Raw genomic sequence first — 26,636 nt, forward strand, 5'->3', positions numbered from 1 at the left:
CTTAATATTCCCCCGCAAGACGGACTGTCCATTGAAAAGTTCGATCTTGGAGATGAGCGTTTCAAACCGAGGATGAGGCAAGGCTTTGGTTAATCCATCAGCAAGCTGATCATCACCAATAATATAAGTAACCCGGAGAGAGCCATTCTGAACCTGTTCACGAACAAAGTGAAAAGCAAGAGCAAGATGTTTAATGCGCGAGTGAAAGACAGGATTAGCGAAGAAGTGTGTGGCACTCAAATTATCACAGTAAACCACTGGTAGAGTGTTAAACGTGAGGCCAAGTTCCAAAAGAAGGGACCGAACCTATATAAGTTCAGCGGTGGTGTCGGCTACAGCTCGAAATTCAGCTTCAGTAGAGGAAAGGGCTAGAGCCTTTTGTTTCTTAGAGGCCCAAGCAATCAGATTTTTACCAAGATAGACCAGATAACCGGAAGTAGAGACATAATTGTCTTTGTCACCAGCCCAGTCCGCATCACTGAAAGCATGAAGTTATAAACTGAAGACCAAGATGCATAGTACCATGTAAATATCGTAGCAAACGTTTCAGGGCAACCCAATGAGTAGATTGTGGGTTTTGCATAAATTGAGCTAGTCTGTTGACATAGTATGATATATCAGGATAGGTAAGGGAGAGGCATTGTAGACTGCCAACAGTGGAACGATAAGCAGAGACGTCACAAGGAGGTGTGTCGGTTTTAGTTGTGAGAGGCGGATAAGGCCGCATGGGCGTGGTTGATGGTTTACATTCGAGCATAGCACAACGTTGCAGAAGATCAAAGACGTATTTGGTCTGGGATAAAAGTAGACCCTTGGAATTAGGGGTTACTTCTACACCAAGAAAATAAGAGAGAGAGCTGAGGTCTTTCAACGAAAACCGTTTAGCAAATTGAGTAATAAAGTCAGTAAGAAGAGAGGTGGGGGGACCAGTCACGATAATTTCATCAACATAGACAAGAACGTAGAGCACTCGAGAATCCTTTTTGTAGATGAAGAGTGACGGATCAGCAAGAGAGCGCAAAAACCAAATTGTATAATGTAATTCTTTAGTTCAGTGTACCATGCCCGAGGGGTTTGTTTGAGACCATATATAGTTTTCTTGAGACAACACACATGGGTAGGATGAGAATCGTTGAGGAACCCCGGTGTTTGGGACATAAAGACAGTTTCATGAAGCGAACCTTGGAGAAAAGCATTGTTGACATCGAATTGACGAAGGGGCCAGCCATGAGCAAGAGCAAGTGGGAGGAGCAGGCGAATTGTAACCGGTTTAACAACGGGACTAAAGGTGTCGGAGTAGTCAATACTATGTCGTTGATGAAAACCTTTGGCTACCAAGCGAGCTTTGTGTTTTTTTATTGTGTTATCGTGATTATACTTGACACGGAAAACCCATTTGCAGCTTATGACGTTTTGGGCTTCGTGAGCAGGAACAAGGGACCATGTATCATTACGAATGAGACCTTCGTATTCCTCGAGCATGGCAGCACGCAATTATGGGGGAAAAGAGATCTTGTTTAGTTGTGGTGGGAAGGAAGGTTGGGGAGGAAGTAATGGCGAGTTTGGCATAACGAGGGTTATGTTTCTTGATATTGTTCAATAGCCCGGTGACAACATTGGGTTTTGGTGGTGGGGGAGGTGGTGGTGGTGGTGGGACAATAGAGGGAGATGAAGTAGAGGCACGTGGAGTTGTCGAGGGAGGTGTCTCGGTGAAGCCAGGGGTAGAGGGCAAGGGAATAGAGGTGTTGGGCAGGGGAGAGGTGTCGGACAGAGGAGAGGGGATGACAGGAGGAGAGGATGAGGAAGGCGTAGGGGAGAATGTGGGAATGACAGCAGGTCGAGAATGTGGCAGGAAGATGATTGGTGGGTCACACCAGTCAGTAAGAGATGGGGCAGGTAACGAGAAGCAAGACGAGGAAACGGGAATTCATGTTCAACAAATGTGACATGACGCGATGTATAAATACGATTTGCGGTAGGATCGAGACAATGATATGCACTTGGGTGGAGGAATAACCGAGAAAGACACAAGCTATAGATTTTGGATCGAGTTTGTGTGAAGTGTAGGGCCTTAACCATGGATAATATAGACAACCAAAATCTCGGAGTTTGTTATAATTGGGAGACCTGTGAAATAGGCGTGAGTAAGGAGAGTCGTGTTGAAGAGTTGGCGTTAGTAAACGATTGATAAGATAGACCGCAGTAGCAAAGGCACTCGGCCAAAAAACAGTAGGAAGCTTAGCACGTGTGAGGAGAGCCAATCCCGTTTCCACGATATGACGGTGACGACGTTCCGCATATCCATTATGTTTGGTAGTGTGAGGTGGAGATGTGAGATGAGAGATTCCGTGTTGAAGTAAAGAAGGTGTAATTTTGATGTATTCGCCTCCGTTGTCGGAAAACATTTGGATGATCAGCCTATTGAAATATTTTTCGACAAAGAGTTTAAATTGTTGGAAAATAGTGATAGTATCAGACTTCTTTTTGAGTGGATATAACTATGTGTACTTCGTAAAATGATCGACAAATAGAACATAGTATTTAAAGTGATCGTGAGATAGAGTCGGAGACGACCAAACATCAGAAAAAATCAATTCAAGAGGAGCATTAGACGTGAGCGAGGAAGCGGAAAACGGTAACTTGTGACATTTATTGATTTTGCAAGAATGACAGGAATCTAAATTAGAAATAGAAATTGGCAAACTAAATTGTCTCTTGAGAAATGAAAAAACATGAGAGGAGGTATGGCCAAGCCTATGATGCCAGATGAGCGTTGAAGAAGACGAAGTAGCAGTGAGGGCATGTGAGGATGACGGGTGCCAGGAGTATATTCCCTGATCAATTGTGTCGTCGAGAAGGATCCGTCCCGTCGTTGTATCGTCCTTAAAAAAGAAATGAGATCGTGAGAACTCAATAGATGCATTGTTATCAATACAAAACTGAGAGACAGATAAGATATTACGAGCTATTAATGGAACATGAAGAACATTACGAAAAATAAGAGAAGAGTAATTAGAATGAATGGTAAAGGAACCTATATTGGATATAGGAAGAGAGAAACCATCACCAATGATAACATCATCGGGACCATCATAAGGAGCATGGAGAGCAAGGGTATTGAGGTCGTTGGTTGATAGGCTATCGCACACGTATGCAAAGATAATATTTATACCCTAGCAAAACAAATGAATGTAGTACGTAGGGGTCGAACCACAGAGAGACGGGAGTTGTTAATTAGTTGTTATGGAGTGAATTTTACCTTGAGGTCGGTTATCGTTTGTTGATTGGTTGGTTGGATTATGGAAGAAAACAATAATGATAAAGAAATAATCTATGGAGGTCGTCACACATGCAAATTATGTAAGTGCTCAAATTAAACATAGGAGTTGATAAATCGTTAATTGTTTAGGCTTAGAGACACCCACCTTACGATATTAGTGTCAACCATAGACCGGGTCCTAGAGAAACTCTCGTCCATGACTAGGTCGTCCTACTACACATGCCCAGTCTAATTCAATTCCGTGCCTCTCGACTTTAGAACGAATGAACAAACTTAATCAATGAATAAGGTCTTTAAACAAAGATTAAACATTAAGATGCAAACATGTGATAGAAACAATTAGACAATATTATATCAACCAAATTTAACATTTTACAAATACTTTTTATGCATGGCTCCCTTTATTCCCTAGACAAAAGAAACTACTCTAACATGGTGGAAATGTAAATTAAACTATTGATAAATGAAATGGCAAACATAATGAAAATATGAATAAGAAATTACCTTGCAATTGGAAATGGAAATGGAAATGGAAGAACAATACTTGTAATATAAATAACTTGTAAATGTAAATTGTTTTATAACTTGTAATGTAAATGGGAAATGTAAATAATATAAAGTAAATCTAAACTAAACTAAACTAAGAGCTAATCTAAACTAACTACTAAATTTAGAGAGAATTTCTATGTAAAAGTGTGTAGAAAGATGGTGTGTAAATTGGTGAAGTCTACACCCTTTATATAAGAAATGAGGGTGAAACTTAGAGCAAATACAAGGGGTCAACCCCAAATATTTTCTCTTAATTGCTTGAGTAATTGCCTATAGAATCCCATGTGAGCCATTAATCCCATCTTTAAGCCTTTTGGTTAATCACACAATTTAGCATCCAAAGTTGAGCATCCCATGTTGAGTTTGTGTGGACTTATTAATTGGGCTTGACATTTCTTGACTTGTGTTATGCATTTCTCAAATTAATCCACCACATTTGCTCATGCAAGTCCATGCTTTATTTCATTGTTGGTCCATTCTTCTCTTCAACTTAGCTTTGTATCCTAGTGCTTGTAAATACGTGGAATTAAGCTCCTTAAAGCTTAAGTACCTACAAAATATGATAGAACATGCAAATGCAACTAGAAATACAATATTAGCTCAAAATCACTAAGGTTAGTGCATAATGTCAAATATATTAGAGCTAAAAGAAGGAGATAAAGTCTATATAAAATGGACTTATCATTGGTGATGTGGTGAGTGGCACCACTGTCAACAAGCCAGGAGTCGGGAGAGGAAGAGCTGACAGTGGCGGTATGCGCCTGAGGGCGAGGATTAGGAGATCGATTTAGGCGAGTATACGGTGTTATCGTGAAAGATGGGTGATTTTTCTTGAAGTTGCGGCAGTTAAGAAGGGTATGTCCCTTGTAGCCACAATATTGGCAGATAGAGACATCGGTGGAGGGTGTAGGCAGGAGGGGAGGAGCAGTGTTGCGGGGTTGGTAGCGTTGTTGGTTGGAGCGGTAATTGGTAGCAAAGGCAGAGGTGGGAAGAGGAGTGACAGAGGTTGGGGTAGGGTATTGTAGATCATGGTGGATTAATTTTTCATGGAGAGCATCAAAGGAGATGGGAGTATCTCGTGCTTCAACAGTTTCTTTGATAGCACGATAGCGAGTAGGATCGAGACCGCGAAGAACCTTATCAATGATGTCTTCGGGGTCCATAGGTTTCCCGAGGTTAGCTAGTTCAAGGGTGCAAGTTTTGATTTGATGCATATATTCTGTCACAGTTTGGTCCGGTTTCTTGGTGATGGCTTCAAGGCGGTTTTTGATTTGTAAGATGTGTCCCCGAGAGGGGTTGGCGAAGGTGAAAGCAAGGACAGACTAGACTTCGTGGGAGGTTTTGGATTGGGTGACGAGTGGGGATATGGTGCCGTCAAGGGTACCAGCGACTCAACGAGGGAGGCAAGAGGGAGTTGATCTTGCCTAGTCCAGGTTGAGTGTGCAGGGTTAGGAGCGGGTTTGTTGTCAACTGTGACGGTAGCAGATGGACATGGAAGGGAGCCATCAACATACGGGAAAAGTTCAAGACCTTGGAGAAAGGATTGAATTTTGAATGCCCATCGGGTATAGTTGGCGGTGGTGAGAGTTTTGCATTGAGAAAGGTTTACGAAGATGATGGGTGTGGTGGGTTCGTTGGCATTGGGGAGTATGAGAGCGTGGTTGGCCATGCTCGAGAAATACGATGTCGAGGATCGAAGGCGGTTGATACCATATAAAGGAAAGAGATGCAGTGAAGGTAAATTGTATGTATATTGAATGAATTGTGCAAAGGCATTACAAGAGATTATATACTAAAGCTAGGCTTATAAAGAAGGAAGTAAATAACAAAGAAAGGGAAAGAAATAACTAACTACAATATATTTGCAACTAATAACAAGATACGTAATCTCAAAAGATAATATGAATTATGCATTGCTTGAAGGATGAGTAACTTGATTTGTTTCCTTAATAGTATAGTGTATAAGAAAAAAATAAATTTGGGCTTGTCAACTTTAGTTGTATTACACATCGTCTAAAAATAAACCATTTATTCAAAAAAAAAAAAAAAAAAACATTTATAAAATTTTGAAATATAGCCGTTGGTATTTATAATTTGTCCCCCCTGGTTGTGAGTACACTTGTGACTCCGCTCAATAGAAGAACATCATGTATATTGAGACCGTCCTCAAATACAAAGTTAATAATGTATTGTTTTTTTGTACATAAAAGAAACCACCACCACCACCACGGAGCAATGGAGCACGGTCACCCGGCGTGCCAATTACAAGACACTGTCGAGGGATGATGATTTTTCATGACTGGCAACTTGTCAAAGTAGTTAAAGAGCCTATTCACATTGTCCTTCAGGATAACTGATAAATCAACAGTGTCAGTTTCATCAGTGTAAACCCAAAGGTCACCTGGCTTCACTTGTTTAAGAGCATCTCGACAATAGGGGCACGATTGAGACCGAGAAAACCTGATGTAAAAACAATAGCAAGAACCAAGTCTTAATCTTAGATGGTTTAGATCGGCTACTATAGGAACACTCGACAATAAAATGAAACAATTCAGAGGAAAATGTGCGTGAAAAGCGAACGTACTCAAAAATACAGTATCACATTTAGGATTCTCAGCATTTCGTAACAAACATATAAAAGCGAGCGGAAACAGATAGTTTACCAGTCTTGGTAACACTTGAAGCACAATGAGTGGCAGCAATTGGGTAGAACAACCTTCTTGTTCATCTCCATACAAATCCCACACTCCTCCTCTAGCTCTTTCTCCAATTCCGTCCTTTTACCCCTTTCATGAGCATCATATCTTCTATACCTTACGGCACATGGTTCCTTTTGTTTCCTGTCTTCCAGATCAGGAATTCCTGTTTGTAGTTGCAGCAGTGATGGGAAAATCACACCTACTAAAAGGGAAGAAGAAGCATTCAGGTGACGGTAAAAACATTCTAAATGGTTTTGCGCTATTTTATCATAAGACGTACTGATTAATTTAAAACCCACCATAGAACTGCCTAATGCTTGCTTTCTTTTCATGGACGTACATTGTATTCTTCCCATCTGCATAAGTCTGCACCAAACGACACTTTGTTGAAGGAAAAGGAGCGAAAATCAAAGAGAAAGAAAGACAGAAACGCATACAATGTAAATTAGAACCCTGAGTAACCCAAGCGCGCCAGCAAGGTAACAATCAGTCCATTGAACAAGGAAACGAAATAAACAAGAAGCTGGACTGTAAGATAGTCTCATTTGGAAGCAAGCTCCGCCGGGTTGCCTTCTATACTCTGAAGCACTGCAGCAGAAGTAGACAATTGACTGATACGATCAGAAACCGACATCAAATGACAGAATTTCCTGCTCGCTTACCTACACACACTTTTCCAAAATAACCAATCTCAACTTATTTTTACAAACCCTAGACAATCCAATCAAAGCATTTACCTCCAGAACTTCATTTCAATTATCACCTAATTTCAGCTTGATAACTCAAGACGTGAGGCTCTGATACCATATTATGAACCATCTCAACCAAAAGCTTAAGCTTATGGTTGGAGTCCCAAGATCGGCTTTATACTGTAACACTCTTTAAACAAATACAGTACAGTTGCATTCACCAATCACAATTCAGACGCGATTAATACTCAATTCCTCACTTTTTAAACAAACAAACAGCATTCACCAATCACTTTTTTCGGACATGATTAGTAGTACTCAATTCCACCTCCAATTCTTTACTCTTTCAACAAACAAACAGCATTCACCAATCACGAATTTCAAACACGATTAATACTCAATTCCAGCTGATCTAATTCCTCACTCTTTCAACAAACAAAGAGCATTCACAAAATTCAGACACGGTTAATTCACAATTCCTCACCCCAACAAACAAAGAGCATTCATCACCAATCACGAATTTCGGATACGATTAATACACAATTCCTCACTCTTTCAACAATCAGAGAACATTCACGAAACTCGAACACGATTAATACTCAACTGGTATTTACCAATTCCAGCTCCAATTTCATCTTTAAAACCAACATAACATTAAACTTAACAACTAAACAATACAATTTCAATCAAACAGCATCAAACATATACTAGAATCAGTAAAAACATCATCAATCAACATATAACATCATAATAATCATCAACAAAACCAAACAGGCAAACATCACTCCAAATTAAATAATTCACAACAAACAAACTACTAAAAACATCAAATGCAATATAAAAAAAATTCTTATTTCTATAAACAGTAAAAAATTCCATGCATCATGAAAAAAAAAATGAAATTAATAAGATTTTACAGAGTATTAGCGAACTGAATATCAGCTTCAAGAGCCTTGATAGATTCTCGAAAACTCTTTCTCATTGTTTGCACCATTAATTTGAACTTGAAAACTACTGTGTATGTATAGTAGAAACTAAAGTGTCTTAAGTTAAGACGACACTCACACTTCAAAACCGATTTAAGTAAACCTTAAAATGAAAAAGAATTGCGAGAAGTCTTAAGTTAAAACCGTCTTAAGCAAGGAGACCGTAAATTAAAGTAATGTATAGTTTCTAGCTTTAAATTAACATAACTTTTGATAAAAATTGTGCAAGAGAGACAAAGAGGGAAAAGAGGAAAAAAGAGAGTGCATGAGCAGCATGAGAATGATGCTGGCGAATTTTCAGGGCAGGTAGTTGTAACCTCTACCAATTTTTTGTTTTTTTTTTTCTTTATTTGTTTGTTCTAGTAATAAAAGGTGAAGTGCATTAAATACGATATAAGACGGTCTTACTCACAAAGTTTGTAAAACAGGCTTTTTTTGGTAAAACTATTGTTCTACTTTTACAATATGATTCGTTTTACAAAATATTTCTCTAAAGGATCTTACACATGAGAACAACTTTAAACAATTATTCCCTTCGTCCCAGTCATTTATTATCCTTTGGTTTTGGCACACAGACCAAGGAAAGGGGAGGGAGCCAATTACTAAATGACAAGTAGAATGAATTGAGCGTGAATGATCAAATTACTCATCAAATTCATTCTTAAAATAGAAAGGACAACAACAAATAACTGAGACACCTCAAAATGGAAAATAACAACAAATGACCGGGACAGAGGGAGTACTAAACATGATTACTTTTGTCATTTTACTTTGGTATATACAACTACTAGTTTTAAACCCGTGCAAAATTGCACGGGTATGTATTTGGGCCGGTATTAATATTTTTGGATGTATTTTTTTTTCTTGTATTTCTATTCTACTTATCTAGTTGGTCTAAATCAGCAATCTACATAATTAATGTTTAAACTTGTTACAAATACGTGTTCACATGCAATGGTTTAAGAGAAAATAACGTAATCTACTATTGTAAATAAAATTTGCCTACATAAAAAACTTTACATCCCGATAAAAGAAATATAATTTAATAATCAACTTTAACATATGCAAATTATTCTAAAAATTGAAAAATTTCATGATAGACTACATTAGTAGTCGCGGTAGAAGTACGCATATCTGAATCACAAATTTCATGATAGACTACATTAGTAGTCGTAGTCGAGCAATATGCACTCTATTACCTAAGAGAGTACGTCTTATCACGTGTGCCCCCAGATCAGTCACAATTAGTCTCGTACCATTACACAACCCACGTGATTGATCAATGTTTCGCAAAAGCATCACCATAGCACCCACCTTCAACCTCAATTGTTGATTCGGGAGTCCGACACATTTTATACTGTTGATGAATTTAGTAGAGTTAATGTCACCGTCACCTGTACCTCTGTCATCACTACACACCTCATCGGAGCTTAAATAATTTCTCTCATCCTTTTTAATAAGCGACAAAACATATTCATTTACTGATTCAACAATCTCGTGAGTATGGGCGAGGATTGCCCTTTGCTAGAGATATTCCGGATTTCACAATTGTGCAAGCAGATCCAGATAAGTGACATTTACTAATGTCTTAATAGGATTCGTATACGGTTTTAAGTTGTGGACGGGTTTAGTGCGCGACTGATAGTAAATTTGCCATAATTTTTGCTCCAAGTAAATAAATCCTCGGATTTTTTTTTTTAAAAAAAATATATGTTAAATTTTTACAATTGTTTAATTATCGTGTTATATTTTAGAAAAATATTTATCAAAACAATTTTTAATCATTTGTGTGATAATTTTTAAAAATTTGTAAATTTAAATATTTCAACAAATGTCAACATTTATTTGTTTTTTTAGAGATAAAAAAATAAATTTTGCTTGAAACGCTTGTTGAACAGTAAATTTACTCGGTAGCGTATCATTGTCACCTACCATTTTCGGTGTGCGCGGCTGGTAGTTAAGTTGCCGAGTTTTTTTTACTATAAGTAAATACTCCGTCATGATTTTTTTAAAGAATATATCATACTATCTAGTTTAAAAAAATTATGCATGTAATTTATTCGCATTACATGTAATTCACTCCCGTAATTAAATATAATTCCTTCTCGTAATTATGTAATTTTATTGTTATTTTTTTTTAAATTATGTAAATCAATAATTTGTAATTAGTTTCATTTATTCCGATTTGTAATTCATTCCGCTTATATGCCATTAATTTCATTTATTCGGAATGTATAAAATTATTTCCTAGTATTTGTTCTAAGACGGAATTTGTCGCATGTTTGTATTGACGGATTCTGAAGAAATAAATAATTTGCACACTAACGGGTCCCACCATAACCTGAATTTCCAAAAAAAAAAAATTAAAAAAAAAAGTTGTATTAATGATGTGGCGCGTCCTGGAATCAGTATTGTCTTCTGAATTAATAAAGATAAGATTGTATACGAGAGTTTTAAAATTGCACGATGATTTTGAATATTTTATGTCTTTATATAATTTAAAAATTCATTGTATAAATCTTTAAAAACTAATCCGTAATTGTGTAAACAATCTTTCATAATCGAATATTAGAGAAAAGTTCTAAACCTCCGATCAATGAATTCTAACCGGAAATGATGTAATTCATAACTGGTTTCATGATATTTACTTCCTGTATTTTTAGAGAGAAATACTAACCCGAGTTTTTCGAAATGAATTAGCATATAGAATGAGTATGGAAAATAACAAAAATTCTCATTATAGACGGGAGATATCCGTCTATAATTATAGACGGGCCAAATATCCACCCATTTTAAGCATAAGACAATCAACAAGTTGTATGGTGAAGCCCAAAAATATCACCACTTTAAGCATATTTGACCCGTCTTTCACTTTAGACGGATATATCCGTCTATAGTGAGATCAATTGGGAAAATAAGGGCGTAATCAAGTAAGTTTATTTTCTAAAATAATTGGAACATAGAGTCATAGGCGTCAGAAGTCAGAACTCACTAGGATGAGTTTGATAGGGACTAAATTCATACAAATGCAAACTAAAACGGAAAATTTGGAAGGTAGTTGCATGAATGTCTATTTTAATGAATAGATATAGCAGTTGAGAACATGTGATTTTAATCCTTTAAATGTTTGTTAGTTTGTTAGTTTGTCCTATTCACGATTTATGAGTGTCCTGATTCATGAGTTCCGAGTTTTCGAAACATGAATACCAAATGTTAATCGTCATTATCTGAATTAATGGCAAACTTAATTCAACAAACCGTAATTCAACTAACGCATATTACGAGGATCTTCCGAACAGCCATGAGCAAACGATCAAAATTAGGGGTGAGCAAGTTTAGGTCCGGACCGGAAAAATGGACCGGACCGGACCATTTGGTCTGGACCAAATCCGGACCGAATTTTTTAGGTCCGGTCCTCGGTCCTCATTTTTTGAGTTTTCGGTCTTCGGTCCGGTCCGGACCAAACCCGGATATTTTAGGTCCAGACCAAATGGACCGAATTTTATGTTTCTAAAGACTATCATTAGAATATTATAAACTAAATTATCATTTTATCTTCACAAGACATTATAAATTAATATTGAGTATTTTTTTCTCAAAAACAATCGTCTAATTATTCATCGACATTTAATTTAGTGAAACTTAAATGTAATTATCATACACGAAATAGTGAAAGAATTAGTTCTAGGTCCATTTCAGACCGGACCGGACCGAATATTTCGGGTTTGGTCCGGTCCAAGACCGAAAGTTTTAGGTCCGGTCTTCGGTCCACAAAAAATTTATTTTCGGTCTTCGGTCCGGTCCGGTTTGGTCCGGTCCGGTCCGGTCTTGGACCGATGCTCAGCCCTAATCAAAATGTACCTCAGGTTCAACTAACCTATCGATTCACTACACTATAGCTCCCACTATTTTAAGGTTTAAACCTTCCGGTTTAGTCTGGATTCGAGTATGAGGGTAGTAAAAACTCTCCCTTGTGAGTTTTAGTAGTGCTGCAGTCCCATGAGTCCATGGCTCGAATTTGAGACATCTACTAACATAAATGTAACCACGAATAATTCCCAGTTTAGACCGCCACCCGCTCTAACATGACTAAATTATACAGTATGAAAAGAAAGGGAAAGAAAATGTTACCCTGGTGATTGTTCAGAGACTACAAAAAAAAAAAAAAAAACTTGACTGGCTAAACAATTGTATTGTCATAGCAACACGATACTCCTTCTGGAGTTCTAAAGTTTGGTCAGGGCAACCATAATTTCGGGCCAATTGCAGAGCTGGTATTTTCCGTTGGAGGGGCAATGTAGTAAGTATAGTCCGTGGAAGTGTTGAGAGTTAGAAAAGGAAAGGTTTTTTTAAGAGTGCAGCAACAAAACTTATCTGAGATTCAACTGAAAGGGTGATTTTGACTTGACAAAACCCGGCCCCAAAAGTGACCTGACCCAACTGTCCGATTGCCACCTCCAGGTCGGTGTAAATTGGGTCCAGTAAGGGATGCACAAGCTAGAGTACCTTGAGAACCCCTATTCTTTATGCAAGAAAGAAGATTCTGCGAGATCGATAGCACGAGCAAGGCCAGCTGCCTTATTCTCGCACTCTTTCTGTTCGTCATTAGGGTCACTATCAGCTACAATGCCCGCCCCAGCTTGGAGGTGGGCGACCCATTCTCTTCTCTTATTAACCTCCTTATAGGTATACATTGTATCATAGCGTGCTGCAGTGGAGAACACGATGGTTCTCAAAGCAAGGGCTATATCCATGTCGCCTGTAAATGAGATTCCCCCAAATCCACCACCGTATGGTCCTCGTCGGGTGACTTCGAGCTCATCTATTAGTTCCATAGCTTTAACCTACAAGAATCATAGTGTGGAGGTTAGTACTGTGCAAAACTACAGACCACCTTGTGTCACGAATCTAACAACAACAACATCAGAGCCTTAATCCCAAAATGATTTGGGGTCGGCCGACATGAATCATCATTCAGAACCGTCCATGGGTGAACGCACACCTCAAAAATGCGAAAAACAGAAAATAAAAAGTGAAAAACAAAAGGGGAGTGAAACATAGTACGAAAGCCAAGTAAATTTATAGGTTTTAAAATCGAAGTCCGGATTTTTTTTATAAAAACTTAGAATTTAAATCGAGAATAAAGATTAAAACGATTTTAAAAACCGGAATAAAACTTAAGGGTCCGGAATACCTTAACAGTGAACCAAATATGAATATATAAGAAAGTTGTTGGTAAAAAGGTGTAATAAATTCGAAAAGAAACAAATAAATTATAAAAATTAAATAAAAAACATTAAATATGTCAAATAACGACAACTACTAAAAATCCACATGTATCATTGCCCTCCATTGTGCCCTCTCCGTCACCATTCCCTCATCAAGCCCGAGAAATCTCATATCGTGTTGTATCACTCTCAGCCATGTCTGTTTTGGTCTCCCTCTACCCCTAGCAACCTTTTCTGTTCCCCAAGTCTCCAGCCTTCTAACTGGTGCGTCCATAGGTGCCTTCTAACTGGTGCGTCCATAGGTCTCCTTCTCACATGGCCAAACCATCTTAGTCGGTTTTCCATCATCTTGTCCTCTAGCGCCACTTTCACCTTTTCCCTAATCACCTCATTCCTTAATCGATCTTTTCTTGTATGGTCGCATATCCACCTAAACATACGCATCTCCGCCACACTCATGTAACAATGTTTCACGGCAACACTCGGAGCCGTAAAGTAAGGCAGGCCTAATCGTCGTGCGATAAAATTTTCCCTTTAATCCTTTGGCATATCATTATCGCATAAAAACCCTGTAGCACTTTTCCATTTCAACCATCCCGCTTTAATTATGTGAGCCACATCTTTGTCTAACTCCCCATCTTTTTGAATAATAGATACCAGATATCTAAAGAAATCTGCCCCCTCTACAACGTTTCCATCGAAAATAATACCTCCCACCTCTATCGATCTCGACCCCGCCACGTTACTGAACCTAAACCTAAACTCAAGTACTCGGTCTTACTCCTGCTTAACCTAAACCCACGAGTCTCCAAAGTATGCCTCCAAAGTTTTCCAACTTTCTCTGAACGCCCTCTTTCGTCTCATCAATCAACACAATATAATCCGCAAACATCATACACCAAGGGATGGATGTCGTCCTGAATATCCCTTGTCAACTCATCCATAACTATAGCAAAGAGAAAAGGATTAAGTGCGGAACCTTGATGCACCCTAATGGTAATGGGAAATTCTTCCGTTCTTCCAACATTAGTTCGAACACTTGCACTAGCCCCCTCATACATGTCCTTTATGAGGTCAATATATTTTCGAGACACACCTTTCTCGCAAAAGCCCACCAAAGTGGTTCTCTCGGTACCCTATCATATGCCTTTTACAAGTCAATAAAAACCATATGCAGGTCTTTCTTCTTGTCCCGATGGTGTTCCATCAACTGTCTCATGATAAAAATCGCATCCATAGTCGATCTCCCAGGCATAAATCCAAATTGGTTATCCAAGATGTGTACACATTTCTTAAGCCTTTGCTCGACTATCCGCTCCCATAACTTAATCGTATGACTCATAAGTTTAATTCCCCGATAATTGGAACACTCTTGAACATCACCTTTATTCTTATACAAAGGGACAAGAGTGCTTCTACTCCAAGCTAATGGCATCTTGTTGCTCCTACAAATCTTGTTGAAGAGCATGGTTACCCATTCGATTCCTCTCTCCCCCAAGCACCTCCAAACTTCTATGGGTATACCATCAAGTCCCTCTGCTTTCTTTAACCCCATCTTCCTTAGCGCCTTTCTAACTTCACTCTTTTGTATTCTACGCACAAATTCCCGATTAACCATGCTTGGTCTTACTTGTACATCCCCAAAACCTTGCTCCTGATGTCCATTGAATAAAGTATCAAAGTAGTAACTCCATCTAGCCTTTATTTCGTTATCCTGAACCAGAACCTTGTCGTCCATATCTTTCACACCCCTAACTCTCCCAATATCCCTCGTCTTCCGGTCTCTTATGTAGGCCAGTTTATAGATATCCTTCTCTCCTTCTCTTGTGTCCAACTTGGCATACACTTCTCGGTTAACTTTTGCCCTCGCATCACGCACTGCCTTTTTGGCGGCTTGTCTAGCCTCCTTGTACTTTTCAAAGTTCTCATCACTCATGCATTTCCCCAAAACCTTATAACATTCACGCTTTGTCTTTATCGCTTGTCTGTTGTCTCACCTCATCGTTCCACCAAGATGTGTCCTTACTTGATGGTCTATTTCCTTTAGATTCCCCCAACACCTCCCTCGCTAAATCCTTTACAACATTAACAATGTTAAATATTTGAGAGCAAATAACAAATTAATCTGTTTTCTGCGTAACATAAATACATAATCATCTCCCCTTGCCGTTTGTTCTGACCTCTACTACAGTCTATACCTTAATAACATAATCACTCTCTATCCAACCAAAACCTAAAGAAGAAAAGAGCCAAGAGAGAGAAAAAAAATGAGATTTGGGCAGCGAGTTGGGGTAGCAGGGTAAGTTCATGATTGGGGTAGTTAAAAGAATAGGCATGAGTATATTAACTAGTAAGAGCGTGATATACCTTAGGTGCTCCACTAACTGTCCCAACAGGTAATGCGGCACATAAAACATCCCAGCTCGATAAATGATCAAGTAGTTTCCCTGTCACCTACAAAAATAAGCAAATACGAGTAGCTGATAATAAAGTCCAGATTGTGAAACTCTTCAGCATACTATGCAGCCAGGCTAATATCTATCATTCCTCGGTCCCAATACACAGTGCTAAAGTTGTATCCCTTTGCAAATAGAAAAAGAGGAAACCAGATTTTTCTTAAATCTTATTAAAGACTACAAGAAGCAATGCATGGAATGACAGCTGGACTATCATGAAATTCCAACATATCTGTGGTGTTTTTTTTCCCAACAAACAAAGAATTTCTCAATGCCCTACTCCATTTACGTTTTTCAGAAAAGAAAATGTATTCAAGTTGCAAAGAATGTTCAAGCATTGCATTTCAGAAATGCAAAAACAAAGGAAAGGGCTCGAAAACTCCATCAGCTTCCCAGAAAAAAAAAAACATCAACAACAGACAAACAACACGTTCTACTTTCCTTCAAAAATAAAGAAAAGAAAAAACACAACTTACAGTGGAGCTGATATGCATCACGTGAGAATATTTCTCAATACTCATGAGCTTTTCAACCTTCACAGAACCGAATTCCGAGACCTACTCAGAAAGCAGTTACCAGATCCCAAATTATATTTCTGTTATAAAAGGAACAAGAGAAACACAGCATAAACTTTACTTAACGCAAGCCACAACTTTGTCATGAACTGTCCACAGTAAAGGGATCGAGTTGAAAGGAAAGGAAAGCCTGCAATCAAGGTGAGAAGAACCAACCTTTCCAACATCATTCCTTCCCAAATCAACCAGCATGATGTGCTCCGCACATTGCTTTTGATCATTCAAAAGTTGGTTTTCCAACATAAAATCTTCCTTCGGCGACTTTCCTCTTCTGACAGTACCGGCAAGGGGTCTATTAGTGACTGTACCCTGAAATAGCACACAGGCTTCAAATCTTTGAAATTAATCATATTATGACCCTGGACAAGCAATTTTTACACAACAGTCCAGTGAACGGTAATATAGTCAAATATTTAAAAATGGGATACAATGAATGCCAAATAAACAAACAGATGGTTGTTTTAGATTATCACAGGAACTTAGTAACAGAATAAAAGGTAACCTTTTTTACACGTGTGAGAATTTCTGGACTCGAAGCAACCAAAATACAACCGCGCGCCTGCAATGTCACATATAAATGAGTGGTACCTAGAAAGAGGATCAGAAAGGACACAAAGCAAATGTCCCAAAGAAGGAGACAAAAACCAAACACTTGCCTGCAGATATGCCATATAAGGACTTGGATTAACAATTCGCAGCGCCCTATATACTTCAAATGGATCAGCAAATGTTCGTCTCTCAAAACGTTGACTCAGTACAATTTGGAAGATGTCACCAGCAAGGATATGTTCCTTGGCTTGCAAGACAGCGTTTTTGTATTCTTCACTTGTCATACTTGACGTCTTCAGTGTATTACCAAAAAGACGTGTTTTTAGTTTTATAGAACCAGCTAACAACTTAGGTCTGAAATAGTTAAATCCACCATGATTCAGGCTAAAAATCATTGGAAAAGTATATAAAATTAAACAAACGCATCAGGGAGTGCTCACGTGTCTACATCATGCACCCGAGACAGCAGAGAATCTAGACGCTTCATCCCATCTTTGTACGCTGCCTCCGTGGAGGAATAGTGATCCATGCGAACCCAGTGTATCACATACGCTTTCTGCCATTACAGGAAAATAAAATATTGCAAGGCATTATTTAAACAATAGAATTTTCCATTTTAAATAGGGCGAATAATTTATTAGTCTTTGGTTTAGGAATGTGATGGAGTAAACCAAAATGTCTCACGATATTGAATGTGCTACGTATAATGTGGAGTGGCAATCAACACAATTTCATTCGGATCATATAAGGAACCACTTTTCTATGTTTTCCACACATGGAAAACTTGCTTAGAATGCTTACATACAGCCCTCTTCCAAGCCATAGGCGGACTGATGTAACGTTCCTGATCTTATATTGAAAAGATAGTAACCTTACACCAGCCTTGAATTTCACGAAACAGATGTCCTTATTATCATAGGGTTCACTTCACTTATAGTAGCTACGGCCTCCTGGTAAGCAGATCAGACTCTTAACATTATTTCTATTCAAGTTTTGCGCATCTCAATGCAATAAGCTACTTGACAATATATGCAAACAATTATTACCAAGCTACACAACTAAAGATTTTTTTATGAGAATGCAGAAACAGAGCCAGCAGACATTATTTCAAATACCTTTTCTACATTATCAAACACAATGACATCATCATACAAGCCCAAGTGAACATCAGGAAGGTTCCTGTCATCGTGTGGTGCACTTGAAAAAGGAAGTTTTTTCTTCTCTACATACCGCACTGTATCATATGAGAAGTAACCAACCCATCCACCTGTGCAGGCCATTAAAAAAATTCAGAAAATATTTCCGGTCAAATAACCAGATATATGTCAGCCGACCCCAAATCATTTTGGGATTAAGGCTCTGATGTTGTTGTTGTTGTTGTAAATAACCAGATATATGTAACAGGGTACTTGTTGATGTCTAACTTGTTTATCTTTTAGCTACATAGCACAAACTCCAAGCAACCAAAAGAAGTAAGTCTAGTAAAATAGGCATAATATGATGCTATGTGGGGTTGCATGGCACTAGCAGAGTAGCAGTATAACATTCCAGTACTTGACTACCTGTCAAGGTAAGATCAAAGAACATCTGGCTTGCAACTTGAATACATAAGGCTCAAAGAGTATACTGAATCATACAATCATTAATGCACCTGATGGAAGAGCGATTATTACATTGATTAATCTCAGGACCACATAAATCACTGCAAAGGTCAAACTTCCCATGGTGTGCATTGCAAACTGCGGCTAGCTTACAAAGTTACAACAGACTTACAGGGTACAAACTAGAGTCATATGAAATCTCAGAGAACAAATCTCAGAGAACAAAAGGACTAACAAATGTATCTAACTACCCATGGTGTGCATTGCAAATTTATATGAGTAACACAAAAGGTGAGAAAACACGAGATAGCTGATTCCTTATCTGACGAGAGCAACTAAAAGAAAAATATCATCACTAATTTCTCACCACAAAACGCATCAGGAAGCTCGTCAATCAGCTGCGGCTTCCAGTCCTCCATAATTTTCTTGGGAACTGACATTGGATCCTCCACATTCTCCTCAGTCCTTTTCCCTCTGTGGTGATCCATCACCGTCACCAAATTCTCCTTTGCCACAATTTCCATGCTTGGTTGAGCCCCAACAACACTATATCTTCCCTACAAAACTCATCCAGATCATTAAATACTATGCAATTTTATAGCAGCGTTATTTTTGTGAAGAACGAAACCATTAAATACTATGCAAATTCATTTTCTTCAAACCTATACCAACAGGAATCATTATAATACACACCAAGGTACTCGACTGTCTTCTTGCTAACTAGGGAAACCTAATATCTCTATTTCTTACCAGTATAACATGCACGAAAACGCAGATTCTGTGTGTTCTAAATTCCAGGGCCAGATCCTGTTCCACCTTACTGATGCTCTCTTTAGCTAAGGCCAAAAATATAACTAAACTATTTTTCAATTAAAAATAGGAGCTTTATTTAAAACAAAGACGAAAATGCACACATTGTAATTCATCTAGTCATTTGCATCAACAGTACAAATAAAAATGTACTCATTACTCAAAATAGTTGCTCATGGAAAGAACAACTTCAGAACTACACAAAAAAACTTAAAAAGAAAAAGGATATAAATAAATTGGCATGTAAGAAATCAAACTAACAAAGAAAGATGAAAGAATCATACAACACTAGAGGTTTTCCCTGGTTCAACTGATTCAAAAAGAAAACTAGGCGCTTCTCTATCATCTTCCTTAACTAAACACCGGTAAGCAAGCACAGGTGTCAAATGATCGGAGAATATGCACTTGTATAACGGTATTAAATTCCCTTTCTTCGCCGCCTCGTTAAACTCTGACGGACTATCAACTGCATTGATTGAGCAACTCAATAACAAGCAATCACTACTAACTAAAAACAAGATAGTAGCTAAAGAGAATTCAGTGTTTGCATAAATTCATTCAACATCACCTCATAATCAATAGCATTAAATTGTCAATGCAATAACAAGCAATAAGTACTAAAAATGATGATAATGTGTACAGAATTCAGTATTTGCATTCATTACGCATCACCTGATTGGAAAAAAAATGAATAATTGAATAAACTACACAGTGCATTACTTTAAAATCGACTGTCAGCTGCATCAATCAATCAATGCAATAATACGCAATCAGTACTAAAAAGAAGTTGATAGTAAAATTAAGTGTTTGCATTCGACATCACCAGATTTGAAAAAAAAAATGATTTAACTCAATGAAATAATTTAGTGAATAACTCAACATATTACTTCAAAATCGACCACTAACTACATTGATCAATCAAAGCAATAACAAACAATCAGTACTAAAAAAACACGATAGTAAGAGACTTCAGCATTTGTATTCAACATCGCCTGATTAAAAACTGATTCATTCGATTAAAAAAATTAAATAAACTACTCCATGCATTGCTTCAAAATTGACTGTAAACTGCATTAATCAATCAATGATTCAATGCGATAACAAGCAACCAGTACAACAAAAGTTGAAAATCACAAGAGATTTTCAGCATATTAAAAAAAAAAAAAACAGATTAATTCAACGAAATAATTTAGTAAATAACTCAGGGCATTACTTCAAAATCGACTGCCAGCTACATTAATCAATCAATTCAATAACAAGAATCATTACGAACAAAAGTTGATAATAGTAAGATTTTCAGAAAATTTTAAAAAGAAAAAAAAAACTGATTATTTCAACAAATAATTTCGTGAATTACTCTATGCACTGCTTCAAAATCAAGTGTAAACTGCATAGCGATCAATGTTACAGAAAAGAGTTCATAGGAGTAACAGATTTCAGAGTCACATTCAACTTTATCAAATCAATAAAAACTAATTATTTCAATGAAATAATTCAGTAAATTATCAACGCATTACTTCAAAATCGACTATCAGCGGCATTAATCAATCAATTCAATAACAAGCAATCAGTACTAAACAAACTAACAAAGATGATAATAGTAAGAGATTTCAGCATTTTCATTCAACAGCACCTGACTAAAAAAAGCTGAATAATTCAATGAAATAATGAAATCCCCACTAAACTAAAAGAATAAGAGTTGCTCACAATTTTCCCGCTCAATTGATTGACAAATATGGTGGGCCCACATTAAAATTATGACTTTTAATTTATTGACTAAAGATTGCATCCACCTAATAAAATATTACAATCAGAATAAAATATTACAATCAAATCAAATGTCAACTAAAAATAGGCTTAACACTGTCATTATTCACGCTTAATATACCCGTAGTATACTAATTTGTTCTTTTTTAAGTTGGTGGTTGGAGTTGATAAGGTTTCATTTTTATTTGCTTTTTTTTTCTAAAATAAATTGTCCTCTTTTTTTTTTTTTAAGTTAACTAATCCTTATTAATATGGGTTATTCATAATAAAGGATAAGGAGTAAGAATCAATAATTCTATTTTTTTCCTATTAAAAATAAAAGAAAAAAGAATATAGGGGTAAATAGTATTTTTTAATTGTTTGTAAATCGTCCTTCTAGATGTGTCGTATACTGTTTATATATGTTTCCGTTATAAGGTCATTTTATAATAACAGAGTACTGACCCTATATTAGATTATGTTATTCCATCATAGTCGGCTATCATTATTTTTAATAATAAAAATAAGTTCACACAAAAATAACTTAATCTAAAAGTCCTTTGAATAGTAAACTTTTTTTTTATATAATTTTACTAACATTATAATCAGTACATTACAACATACTATTATAACTACAACTCATTTATGTAAAATTTTTTAATTTTTACAAGCTCAATTAATTTAACCCTCACAAATGTCGTGCTTTAGCACGGGATCTCAACTAGTAAACTACTAAAGCATTACTTCAAAGTTCAAATTTGACTATCAGCTACATTATCAATCAGTGCAATAACAAGCAATTAGTACTAAACAAAAATAGTACTCCCTCCACGTCTATTTGTCCTCCCATTTACCTTTTTCGAGGGGTCAATTTTTTAAAACTTTGATCATAAATAAATTATAGACTATAATATTTGTATAATATAATATTTACATATTCAAATCGTTCATAAAATATTATTTCTAACCGGAAAAAATAATATATAAGCGGATAAATGACAGTCGAAGGGTTGCATTGAAGACCGTGTATAAAGTAAACGGGAGAAACAATGTGAATTGGAGGGAGTAATAGATTTACAACATTTGCATTCAATGTCGCCTGATATCCTATGACTCAATCAGAACATGGTATTAACTTTTGACAAGTACACATTAGGGTAAGACGATAGCTAACGTCATTCTAACATTTAGAGACATTCACTTAACTCTTTAATATCTCTCAAAATATATGACTAAATATCATTAAATGTAAATTCATATAAAAACACTTTCATAAGGAGACTAAGAATACAACTTTTGTGATTTTTCAATAATATATTTTCAACAAAGTTTACGTCAAAGACTTAACTCGAAAGACAAAAATTCTTTGAGTTGTTTGAAATTCTTAATAAGACATGTCTAAATCAATAAAAAAATAGCCCACATACTATATAAGTCCATAACAACTCCTTCTTTACAAATTTAAATTAATGAAACTTTACTTTAAAAACGGGTATCTAAAATGAACTAAAACACTTGGCCTAGACTTAGAGTAATAAACAAAGACACTCACTAAAAGTATAAGACCATACTAAACTAAGAATAGTCTTCTTCTTCTTCTTCAAACTAAGAATAGCCCAATTGATAGAACGTTTAACTCGGCATCTACCTTATTCCATTTTACTCTTGTCCAGTGTCCACGCCACCTCCCTCTATCTCCCTCCTTAAAAACAGATTTTTGCTCCAATTTTACCCCATTCACATCCTTTTCCATTTTGTCCGTTACCTCACTCTATGAAACTGGGATGTGACACAATACGGTGATTTACGTATTTCTACTCTTTTGACTTCAAGTTTGGAGATCTACTAACTACATGGGATTTAGGTTGACTACAGAGTCATTTTGTTTTTAAAAAAGAAAGTTTTGAAAAAAGAAATTAAAGTTTCAATTGCCGACTTTTTAAAAAAAATTGAAAATAACCAGGTTCATATCAGATTTTACCTTCAAATTTGTAGATATATTCTATTGAGTTTTTTTTTTTTGGGCTAAAATAATGTTCGTTATTCTTCTTATAAAACATTTCAAATTGTTCTTTTAAAATGATCTTGTTCTAATTTTGCAGATCTAACTAAACTCACATGTTTTTCATGTTCAGCTTCTAATTTTCTGCCTTCATTTCTAATAATTTTTTCTACTTATTTTTCGTATTTAGGTTGATCTTCTGCTTCCTATTTAATCCATTTCAATATATCAAGTTCTTTTAATAATTTTTATGTTTTTCAATTATAAGCTATTAAGAATTTTCTTAATTGTGGTTATTTTGTTGTTTTATTCAATTTTATAACAAATTAATTTGATTGGGTGTTTTATACATGTCTCCATTGAACGTGGATACTTCAAGACAAAAAAAAAAAGATGCTTTGAAAAATAAACACTTAGCTCTGTCGTTATTGCTTTTATATGCTTGTTTGGTTGCCACCATAAAAAAATAAAAATGGGTGAATAGGAAAATCCCATGATTTGGAAAAATGAAATATGTTTGGTTACCCCAAATCATGGGATTTTCTTTTTCCCTTGAATTGCCAACTCCTCCATTATGGAGGAGTTTTAATTACCTAGCTCCCTCTAGGTAATTAGAAACTCCCGTGTCAATTCAACTCCCGGATGTCAGTCAAACGAGTTTTGTGCAATTCACATGAAATGACCAATTCTTGTGCTTTGTAAAATAAAGGGAATTTAATTCCTGGATGGCAACCAAACGTAGCTTAAGTAATTTATGATCTACAAAACAATGTTCCCTAATATCTATCTTGATTTCTTTTAATGAATTAATATGATCTTTTATTTTATCAAACACTCAAAATAGATGTGTAAGTTAATATAAATACACATATTGCTTAAGTATACATAATGTATTAAGATGAGACCAGAACACTACACCACAATACAAATCTAAAACTTCAGCAAATACTAGAGATAAAAAAGAGTTATTTGGGCTACATTATGAATTATGATCACCCTCTTACTAATAATTTTTTCCGCACTCGAACCATCTTATGGTAAGAAAATAGAAGTTGTGTTTTCAATGCGATGACTGAAACACTTGAAGTTAATTGCATAAGATATACAGAAAAGAAAAAGAAAACTTTCCCACCCGAGTCCGTTAAACAAGACAAATTTTGTGAATTTACGATTCTTGAAGAGTATTTTCATGAAGTGGAGTTAAATTGTACGTTGTTCTAAAGGAAGAGTAACAGATTTCCAAGCATATAAGGATGATGCTAAGTTTGCGGAAGAATGTCCGAATGGAATTTCTCATTGGGTAGCAAAAGATGATGGAAAGCATTTGCTTCCTTGGATACCCCGCAGGAAAACTTTTAGGCATGCTTGGGGTCAGAGTTCAGGCAGGTTTAGACTTTGGCTGTAAGCACTTAAGTCTGAGAGTAGTGATAAATTCAAGGGAGATATGAATTAATCTAAGGAAGTCTTGGAGACAAGCCCATATTGTGATATCTATAATTGAATAAATTGTTCAAAGATTACTGTGAGTATGTAGTAGTTGATAAATAAGTTCCTTGAATTTATTGTTATTCTAAGTCTAAGGTGTTTTATAAAGTTAAAACAAGAAATAAAAATATTATTATTACCTAATGTGTTTGTATGATCATGAAATATGATGAACTTTAAATTAAGTACCTTTCCCAAGCAAATGAAAATGCTGTTAGGCAGTAGGAAGGTAGAAGCCAAGGAACAGTAAGGAACGTGTTTTATACTGTACTTTACTTATACAAGATAAAATACCATTTTTTATAACCATTTCTTAAATATTACGTATTCAAAAGAACAACCCCATGCAATATGCACGGGATTAACACTAGTAATGATATGAACCAATTTATTAAAGAGTTTTGCTGAGAACCATCTGTGTCCAGTCTTCCCTCCAACCTTCTCTCTTAATAGAACCATTAAATAGATTATATTTTGTCATCAACTACTAATATGCAAAATGGCCAAATTTGAACTTATTCACAAATTTTTGTTTCAGAAAACAGGTCAAATAGAGATGGACGAGACAAAAAGCAAAACGTCTACGGAGTGGCAAACTCTTGTCTCATACTCTCATCCACCTATTCGGGGTACTATTTGACTTGTTTTACAACTTATACTTCTTTGTGACACAGTGAGAGGAGAGGGTTCGAGACGATAGAAAAGAGAAGATGGATAGCAATCCTCTATATCAAAAAAAAACTCAACGCACTACTTGAAAATCGACTATCAACTACATTAATCAATCAATCAAAAGCAATAACAATATTAAAAAGAAATCCAACATTTGCATTAAAACTCGCCTAACTAAAAAAATTAATTAAATTACCAGCAGAAAGAGAAGGCAAAGAGCTAAACAAATGATCGGCATGGAACTATCAACTACATTAATCAATCAAACGCAATAACAATATTACAAAGAAATTCTAACATTTGATTTCAAAATCACCTAATTGAAAAACTAATTAAATTACCAAGACAAGGAGAAGACGAAGAGGTAAACAAATGACCGGGATGAAGGGAGCAAATAACTCAATGCATTACTTGAAAATCGACTATTAAGTATCAACTACATCAATCAATCAAGCGCAATAACAATAATAAAAATTTGAATTCAAAATCACCTAATTAAAAAATTACTAGTAAATTAATTAAATTACCAAGAGAAGGAGAAGTCGAAGAGGTAAACACATGATCGGGACGGAGGGAGTTATCAACTACATTAATCAATCAAACGCAATAACAATACTAAAACGAAATTCAACAATTTGCATTAAAAATCACCTAATTAATAAATTAATTAAATTACCTAGAGAAGGAGAAGACGACGAAGATGAAGAAAGATTGATAGGGAGGAGAGTACGGCGAGGAGATGGAAGCTTGAGAGAGAGTGAGCGGCGGAGATTGACAGTAAAGTTGGAAATGGGGGGAATCAGACGGTGGTTGCGGCGGTGAGGAGAGAGAATATGCGGTGGCGTAAGTGACGGTGGTGTTAGAGCTTCCATTGTTGTACACCGACAAGAAGGTTTCAGTGTGATTTTGGGGGTCGGAGTTTACTGTTACACTGTGTTTCAGTTTACGGAGTTTCTACGCAAGTACAGACGTTGTAATTGCGACTTTTTTTAGTTTGATTTGATACTCTACAGTCAACGGGGGTCGAAATTTTGGTTTGGGTCAAGCTCCGAGAAAATGCATAAATATGTATGACCCTACTTGATCTCAATTTATTTTGGTTCGATTATGTCTGAGTTTGCTTCTCCCGGTTTTTGATTAGCTGAGTTCGAAGTTTCGAACTTTCTCAAATTAATTTAGTTTAGTTTACTTAATTTTTTTTTTTTTTGAATTCAATATTTGTGAATTCTATTGAAATGTAAACAATTACTCAGGTGAAATTGAAGAACACACAGAGTAAATTAATGTGAATTTTATTGAGTAAATCTTA

General features: G+C 36.2%; 2 protein-coding genes across 6 annotated transcripts; both read right to left on the reverse strand.

Annotated features, from left to right (window-relative positions):
• Positions 1–5,713: 5,713 nt before the first annotated feature.
• LOC141622902 (E3 ubiquitin-protein ligase AIRP2-like) lies at positions 5,714–8,424 on the reverse strand. Of its 5 annotated transcripts, none has more exons than XM_074438928.1 (5): positions 8,135–8,424; positions 6,966–7,116; positions 6,828–6,894; positions 6,493–6,730; positions 5,714–6,289 (listed from the first exon to the last, which is right to left on the reverse strand). In XM_074438928.1, the coding sequence occupies exons 1-5, from the start codon at positions 8,209–8,211 to the stop codon at positions 6,076–6,078; spliced, it is 747 nt and encodes a 248-aa protein (XP_074295029.1). In that variant the 5' UTR covers positions 8,212–8,424; the 3' UTR covers positions 5,714–6,075. The 5 variants fall into 5 exon arrangements, with proteins under 5 accessions (XP_074295029.1, XP_074295030.1, XP_074295027.1 ...); XM_074438929.1 differs by having other exon boundaries at positions 6,493–6,727; positions 8,135–8,381; XM_074438926.1 differs by having other exon boundaries at positions 6,828–6,909; positions 8,135–8,381.
• A 3,787-nt stretch (positions 8,425–12,211) lies between these two features.
• Positions 12,212–26,405, reverse strand: LOC141622906 (anthranilate synthase alpha subunit 2, chloroplastic-like). The gene is made up of 11 exons (XM_074438932.1): positions 26,004–26,405; positions 19,707–19,888; positions 18,980–19,169; positions 18,127–18,278; positions 17,452–17,567; positions 17,119–17,365; positions 16,965–17,021; positions 16,619–16,771; positions 16,364–16,444; positions 15,799–15,885; positions 12,212–13,047 (listed from the first exon to the last, which is right to left on the reverse strand). The coding sequence occupies exons 1-11, from the start codon at positions 26,197–26,199 to the stop codon at positions 12,721–12,723; spliced, it is 1,788 nt and encodes a 595-aa protein (XP_074295033.1). The 5' UTR covers positions 26,200–26,405; the 3' UTR covers positions 12,212–12,720.
• Positions 26,406–26,636: the final 231 nt, after the last annotated feature.

The sequence above is a fragment of the Silene latifolia genome, chromosome X, assembly GCF_048544455.1.
Source record: "Silene latifolia isolate original U9 population chromosome X, ASM4854445v1, whole genome shotgun sequence".
Classification (NCBI taxonomy): domain Eukaryota; kingdom Viridiplantae; phylum Streptophyta; class Magnoliopsida; order Caryophyllales; family Caryophyllaceae; genus Silene; species Silene latifolia.